Below are 7,822 nucleotides of genomic sequence, written 5' to 3' on the forward strand. Positions count from 1 at the left end.
TAGCAACTTTACCACATCATTTCAACCCAAAAGCCTCTGGAAAAGCCCTCAGCAGCACCAGCTGGTGCAGTTTTTACTCTCCCATGACCTGCAGAACTGACAGCAGTTTACAAGATACCAGTTTAAAAACACGTTTTGGACTCTCCGACTCACTTCAGCTTTGAATTGAACTCCAAACAGGAAATGACTCATTATCATGGCAATTTCTAATATTATGTCGTGGCTCTGATGTTTTTCCTAATAAAAAAACAAACACCTGACCGTAGAGTAAACTGTAATGTAGCTGTAACCTGGTCTGGTGTTGCTCTCACCGGCCAGAAACCAAGCTGCCGAGCAAACGAGACGTCAACAGCAGAAGGAGACTGAAGCTCTGATTGGCACTCTGCAAACTTTAGACATGTTTGGACACGTTTTATTGGCCAGCAAACTTAACTTTGCTTCAATACTGGCTACAAGTGGACTGTCGCTCAACCCTGCAGGAAGTGACTGGATTGGTAGATTTGTTGATGTGTTGCTAAGCAGCGTGAACGCACACAAAGGCCTTCATACCGGGCCACGGGAAAAAATCACTAGATTTGTACTGCACAACGACAAATGCTGTTCATGAGCTTTTTTAAATATATGTTTTATATTACTTTGTATTTTTCCAAAACAGATGTTAGTAAATTACATGTAGGTGAATCTAGAAAGATATAAATCTACAGTATTATTGTGCCTAAAGATACTCACGGCAGGACGTTCTGTGCAGCCTTTTAACAGAGCTGCTGCTCTCTGTTCAGGTTTAACAGCACCCTTTGCTCAAGAAGGGTTCTCTGTAAACCAAGTACACACTTTGAAAGGAGAGTCGTGGGACAAAAGGCAAGGTCTTCTTTTTCCCAGTGTCTCACATGAAATGTAGTATCATGAATTAGTGAATCGGGATTTTTCAAGCCAGAAACTCCAGCAGCCACTTCTGGCTGTTGACTTCACTGATAGTTCATCTGTAGTCTGTGATGATACTCAATAAATACTTTAAATACTCTGTGTGCTGTTGTGTGTTGGGGCTTGCAAGACCTCTAACTGATGTATTTTCTTTATTCTTTCTTTTTTTTTTTTAATGAACCTAAGCCAATATTAAAAGATTACACCAGCAGGGCTAATAGACACATTAGGGTAGCCAGGGACTATGAAGAGACAGTAGTTGGTTTTGGTCTTTTAATGGGATTTATTGAAAATATAGACGTCTTCCAGGCTTATCCCTTAACAAATAAATGTTTTGTGACCTCTCACACTTAACCAGCTAATTTAGTACCTTCACAAAGTGGCTTATGAGTAATTCTTTGCCCTTCGTCCACCCATTTGGCAGGCATTTCTTTACTTGAGCGCCAGGCTTCTTTGTTATTTTCATAGTTTTAGTTTGCAATAGCGCACATAATCTTCCCAAATTAACATAAGCCCCTTTTATCTGTACTTGTAATGCTCTGCTACAACAGTGTGCTCTTTCATCGTCATATAAAGTCTTTACCATTAATCAAGTTTAAACGCACATCAAAGATGCAATTTCACTGCAATTAAGAGGAGAGTCGGCGTCTGCGCTGGGGAAGATTAAGCTCCGGTTTTCATTAGTCTCTGTTTTCTAAAATGGGCCTGATCCAGGATGAGTGAGGTCTGTAGTGTGTCTACAGCTGCCCTAAGGTGTCACGACATGCGAAGGCCATCATTTGAAGAACGTGCTGGCATTTATGTTCAACAGTTGCTTGATGAAATTTTGCAGAAGCACAGTCAAACAGTGCTGCCTTTTTCATCCTCATGAGCACAGGAGCATGACTGAAGAAATCCCGAGGATGTTATTCAGCAAAGCTCCATTAAGTTTTCCATCCATTAGTTCACTCCAGTCTGCGTCAGTGAATACTTCTTCAAGAACATCTCGCTGCCAGCTAGAGCCTGAAGTGATTATTCCCATCTTGAGACAGGGCCAGAGGTGACTTTTGCTTCCACCTCAAATGGCTGGCATCAACAAGGACCTTGGACTCTTCATAGAAAATTCCCAGATGCAGCTGTCTGAGATGACAGCTGGCAGCTTGAACTGCTGGTATTACAGCTAACACAAGTTCAGTAAATGTTTTGCTCCTGCATGCTGCCATAAGGAGTCATAATAGTTCTCTTGCTGCTCTACAGTGCAGCCTGAAAACACATTTGTGATTCAGTTGGAGTCAGATTTGTCACAGTAAAGCTGTCGTGCTTTTATTGTGAAGGCAACACACCCAACCGGAAGCTATCAGTTAATGACTTTAGTTCTCCGCACCTTCCGCGGCTCCCTGGTCCGCACCGTCCCAAAACAGAAGAGCCGGTGCCCGGTGAGCTTACTTTGCAGTGAAAGGGAACCGTATCACCCAGGTACGCTAGATATGGTGGTGAGGAGTAACGCTAGACCCCGGCTCGACTGCTGGAGCTGAGGGGAGGTTTTGTTGATAAGTGCAACCGAAGAGCGGAAGTTGTTCAACCAAAACAGTTGGAGTGGACCAGGCTGCGTCTATTTGTCGTCTTGTGCAGTGTGGAGAGAAGATCTCCTTTGCACTTCTTGTCTTCAGCTCGCACGTCCGCAGACAGGTAAAATGAAAGAAGTGCAGAGGTCTAAGTGCTCAGCAGACGAGCAGCGTGATTAGAAACGTCGTTCATCGTACGGCGTTAGCTAATTAAGTTAGCTTGCAAGAGCAGTCCGGTCTTACGCTGTCTGAATCTCGCTGTACTTTTAAGCACGACAAGTTGGATTGACGTCTCATTTCTGCACCTGAATATTTTACATTAATGTTAGCAATTTCCCCTTCCGGCTCGACAGAAACGGTGTTTAAAATAACCGACTGGCTTTCTGTTAGCTAAACTGTAAACGGATCCAGCGTGCTAAATATACTGAAGAGGCGTAAAGCTCCCCTCATCTGCTGAACCCCAGCAAAGACGGGTTCACGGAAGGACTCTGAACTTGGCTAATTCCGCCAAGTCAGAAACTGTATGTATTATATTTTCACTTGGTAATGTGTCTCTTTAAATCTGCTCATTTAGATGCACATCCGCTTTTGAAGTTGTGATCGGCAGCCAATTTTGTGCGTCCGGTTTATTTTGAAAGCCGCCGTGATATTTAAACGCGCTACTATAAATACAGGATGTATTAACCTTAACTTCCTGCTTTGTGGCTTGTCGATGTTGTTTGTCGTGTGGTGCAAGTTTGAGTAAAGTAGGAAAACCAGTTGTTTGTGTTTGCACAGCCAAAGAACTGCGGCTGGTTTGGAGGAAGAGACGAGGGGAACAGGAGCGTGTCTCAACTGCACCGTGAACACTATGTGGCCAAAAGTATATGGGCACGGCAGCATGTTATTTCCATGAGCGCTGGCGTTGGGTGTGGGCTCTGTGCAGGTCAGATTCTTGCAGCTTCCCCATCTGGTTTCCGTATAGACCTGGCTGTAACATGAGGCCATTGTCACACGGAAACAGGAAAATACCACTGCGCGTTGCAGCATTAGGATGTTGAAGTGATGAAAGTGAAGATGGCAGAAGAGTTGCTGCCGTGTTCTATTTATGCTTTATCTTATGATAATAGTTGTTTCGTGTTGTCCCTCCAGCTTCTGCTCCCACTCCCACACACACACTGAGGGGGTGGGGGTGGGAGTGGGACACTCCTCTGGCGCTTTGCCAGCAGCATGCAGGAACAAAGCACCTATTGAACTGAAATGACAAAAACTTTGCAACTAAAACCGCCAAGGTGCAGGGCGAGGCTCCGATGTGTTTCACAGCTGCCTCTCTGATGAGAATGTCTGCAGACGTGTTTCTTTTTTAGTGTGTGTGAGCACGAGCATCGTCCAGTGATGCTGATCTCAAAATAGTTTCCTGGGAAAGGACAGAGTTATCAGTCATACAGAAACAAACATGGAGCTACAGTGATTGATGGGCAAAAGGAAACACAACACTGAGGCCGCCCTCAGACTGTAATGAAAGTTAAAAAAAGACAAAAAACAACAAACTTGTGGGGGAAAAAAATAACATTTTTTAAAAAAATTTAGTTGTTGGTTGGGTGCTTTTGTCTATTTTTCTATCATTATAAGCCTGACTGCTTGTTTGGGTGTTTGACTTGTTTGTTTTAAGCACAGTTTAATTCCTCTTTGCATAGATTCATCTGATAGAAAAATTTGTCCTGCCGTCAAATAAACTAATAAAATAGTGGTGCAGACATTCACTTATTGTATTGGTTGCCGTGGTAACAGACATTTGGTGGCGATCTCGGGCCCAAATCAGAATTGAAAACCAGATTTGAGTCTCAGAATAAAACTCAGACCACCTGCGGTGTGAATGCAGCCTAACATAAACGTGACCGCTGGACTTCCTGAGGCTTAAGAACCTCATGTTGAATTTGCCATCACTGTGACATGTCAGAAAGGGTCTCTGTGTGACCAGGCTGTCATCACATTGCTTACACTGCGGCTTCATATGTTCTCCTAATGAGGATGAGGAGGTAAAAATGGCGTTAAGATGACCTTTCCTCTCCTTTTTACCCACCAGGTGCCATGAGCAGTGAGCTGAATGTGCCTATGGGTTCCCCGGCCCCAGGGGTCTCAGAGCGGGCTTCAGACAGCGGGGGGATGGACTACAGGGACTGGGTGCGACGCAGCTACCTGGAGCTTGTGAGCTCCAACCACCACTCGGTGCAGGCCCTGTCCTGGAGGAAGCTCTACCTGAGCCGTGCCAAGCTGAAGGCCTCCAGCAGGACCTCCGCGCTGCTCTCTGGCTTTGCAATGGTCAGTCGTGTTCACCTTTTGGTCCAGCTTCATTACAGCTCAGCCTCTTGTTGGTGATTCGTCCAGGCGGCTCACGGTTTCTGTTTATTTCAGTGCCGCAAAGTTTGACCTAAATAATCACGTGGAAATGTAGCTGTGTGCAGGAGGTGGTTTTAATCTTCCTGTTTGTGCTTTAAGGTTTTAGCGTTGCTGAACAGCAACCTTAATGCCTTAACATGTCGGTTATCAGTTCCACAGCTTCTGAGCATCCTTAAAAGCATCTCCAAAAAGTTTCCAGTTTCTGATTGCAGTTCCTAACACACCGGACCCACAGCATTTGTTTGTGTGTCGTGGTTTCAGAATTTATTAAACCTTATTATTTATTAAGCTATGATATCAAATATTCTCTGGTTCTAATCGCTCTGACGTGAACAGACACAGCTTGTCTATGCGTTTTATATATTTGCTTGGTCAGTTCGGCGTGGCGCATGGCTATAAATACTTTGATACCGATGAGCCTCAGGCTGTTGCTATGTGGCACTGAGGCTCATGAACACAGATGTGAGTCAGAGCTGTAGAAAATTCAGAACACTTTGTCTTTGCAAATAAGAACACGTCACCACTGTTAATGAAATCATCTGACATTAACTCTTTACCTTCGATTTTCTGTTAGTGGCACACAATTTTACATCCTGTGATTGGATGTTCCCCATGCAGATTTACCGTTGTTGTTTTCAAGAAGCTTATACTTGAGATTTAATAACACGTTTGGTCGAAATAATGAAAATGTCCAAAATAACTCCCACCTTTATCAGCATAAGCTCTATCACCACAGTCTGCGTGGCGAGATCCAAATGTTAAAGATGTTTAATATGCGAAATGTTGACATGAGTGGAGTCATGGGTTTGTTTGGACGCGCGGTAACCTGGTTGTCCCTGTGCGCGTGTCGTAGGTGGCCATGGTGGAGGTGGAGCTGGAGATGCAGTACAGTTACCCCCGTGTGCTCCTCATTGCCTTCAGTGTGTGCACCACCGTGCTCGTGGCGGTGCACCTCTTCGCTCTCCTGATCAGCACGTGCATCCTGCCCAACGTGGAGGCCGTCAGCAACATCCACAACCTGAACTCCGTCAGTGAGTCGCCCCACGAGCGTATGCACCACTACATCGAGCTGGCCTGGGGCTTCTCTACAGCCCTGGGCATCCTGCTGTTTTTAGCGGAGGTGGTGCTGCTCTGCTGGATCAAGTTTCTGCCTGTAGACTCCGGGACCAAAAAATCACCCGCCTGCAGCAGCACGACAGCGCCGAATCCTACCACAGCTGCACCGCAGAACAGCGGCTGGCAGGCGGCGCTGGCCTCCACCATCATCATGGTACCGGTGGGGGTGATTTTTCTGGTGTTCACCATTCACTTCTATCGCTCGCTGGTGCGCCACAAGACAGAGCGCCACCACCAGGAGATCGAGGAACTGCACAAGATTAAGGTGCAGCTAGACGGCCACGAGAGGGGCCTCCAGACTGTGTGATAACAGGACGGCAGCTTTAAGGACTTTGTATCCCGTATTTATCTACTCTGACGTTTGTTCTGGTCATTGTTGACGCCTTGCTCGGACTCGCAGGCCGCGTGCTCGAAAGCTTGTCACTTTGCAGCACAGCGAGCCAATACAAGTCAGACTGTTAATTTATTCTTAAGGTTAAGTTGTGGGGTAGGATTCGTGTCGTTACCTCATCTGAGTTTTAGACGTTTACTATGTGTTGGTCAAAGATGATGTAAAACAGTTTACAGGAAAAGGGCTATTATGTTCAGTGTGTCATGTCTGTGTCTTCATGTCGCTGGTAACGTGTTGGTAAATTGGTCAGATTTGCTCAGAAGCTAACAGATCTCTCACTGAATCTCTTACCTTCCCTCAGTCCTCGGTAGGAAAGAGCTGCCGTCACTTTTTTTTGGGCAGAAAAGATGAAAAACAAACTGATTAACATTTGCCATAGCAGCAAAATGTAATCAGACTTTTGTTTGATTGTTTTCGCTGTCTGTAACGAGGTTTTCTGCAGATTCTTTATTAGAAGAGGAAAAGTCACTCGTGACGACTCTTCAGGGTCGGGAGTGGACTTCCTGGTTTGTGTCAGCAGTGAGAGAATCTGACAGCTTAACTCATTTAGCAGTGCTTTAATAGCTGTTCATCGTGTCCTCCCTTTGGTGCGAGTGAAAAATAACGTTTGCCAAATGAAGTTTTACACGTGCAGCTGCGGCCACCACTAAAAACTGTCGCATTTCTGACTTTTAGTTATTGGTGAATGCACTTCCTGCTGCACAGATGATGTGCTGAGCGCAGGCCTCGCTGCACGCGCTGCCCTGAATTCTGACTGACGGCGGGCGTTTCTACTCCACGCGTGGGTTTGTCACTGCTAAAAAGTTTACCACCGTGGGTCAAAGTTCTGTTGTAAATTCTGGTAAAATTGTCAGTGTTTTTTTACATCCAAAATCTGACACAAACCTCAAATATTTTTGTTATTTTCTTTACTTCAAATAGCTTTTGATTGTTGGTTGGTTGGTTGTTTTTTTTTTTACAAAAACCATGGAGCCTGTGAAAGTCTGCATACCGACGCTGCATTAAGAGCTTACTTATGAATGTGTTACAGGCCAAATATAATTCAGCCTTTCAGCGTTATTGAATTTTCTGAACTGCTGTTTTGCTCCTAACGTAAGCAGTTTGCAGGGAATGTAGTTCAGCGTGACGAGAGCTTCAGCGCTGAGTCGAATGAAAAGGTCAAAACGAGAGAGACGGCGAACCGAGAACAATCGCAGGGCGCATGTTGTAATCAGCATGACTTCTTGACCTCCAGTTTATATACTAAATACTGGAGACCTTTTTGTTCAGTGTGTGTTTACTTAAAGAATCAACACACACACACGCATAGAGAGAGTTGGCACTGCAGTGAGTGAAGTCAAAGTTACTGCGTTTTAAAAAGAGGAAAATGTACCAACGTGTTGCACATTCCAAATAACATGACTGACCAAAGTGTTGCTCAGATGTTTGTTTCTGGCTCCTCAGAGGAGACGAAGTGCACTTGTAGCGTAGT

At 45.0% G+C, this 7,822-nt stretch overlaps 1 protein-coding gene across 3 annotated transcripts; it reads left to right on the top strand.

Moving 5' to 3' along the window:
- The first annotated feature begins 1,865 nt into the window (after positions 1-1,865).
- orai2 (ORAI calcium release-activated calcium modulator 2) lies at positions 1,866-6,527 on the top strand. Of its 3 annotated transcripts, none has more exons than XM_046410110.1 (3): positions 1,866-2,376; positions 4,531-4,766; positions 5,698-6,527. In XM_046410110.1, exons 1-3 carry the CDS (start codon positions 2,265-2,267, stop codon positions 6,265-6,267), a joined length of 918 nt encoding a protein of 305 aa, XP_046266066.1. In that variant the 5' UTR covers positions 1,866-2,264; the 3' UTR covers positions 6,268-6,527. The 3 variants fall into 3 exon arrangements, with proteins under 3 accessions (XP_046266066.1, XP_046266067.1, XP_046266068.1); XM_046410111.1 differs by having other exon boundaries at positions 2,251-2,589; XM_046410112.1 differs by having other exon boundaries at positions 2,265-2,336.
- Positions 6,528-7,822: the final 1,295 nt, after the last annotated feature.

Source organism: Scatophagus argus, chromosome 14 (genome assembly GCF_020382885.2).
Source record: "Scatophagus argus isolate fScaArg1 chromosome 14, fScaArg1.pri, whole genome shotgun sequence".
Lineage (NCBI taxonomy): Eukaryota > Metazoa > Chordata > Actinopteri > Scatophagidae > Scatophagus > Scatophagus argus.

What these genes read in the sequence shown, in the direction of transcription:
- orai2 (XM_046410110.1), top strand. Translation starts at nt 2,265, where the DNA reads ATGACTTTAGTTCTCCGCACCTTCCGCGGCTCCCTGGTCCGCACCGTC. An exon ending in AAGGGAACCGTATCACCCAG is followed by an intron (nt 2,377 to 4,530) that starts GTACGCTAGATA and finishes TTTACCCACCAG; the next exon opens with GTGCCATGAGCAGTGAGCTG. An exon ending in TGCTCTCTGGCTTTGCAATG is followed by an intron (nt 4,767 to 5,697) that starts GTCAGTCGTGTT and finishes CGCGTGTCGTAG; the next exon opens with GTGGCCATGGTGGAGGTGGA.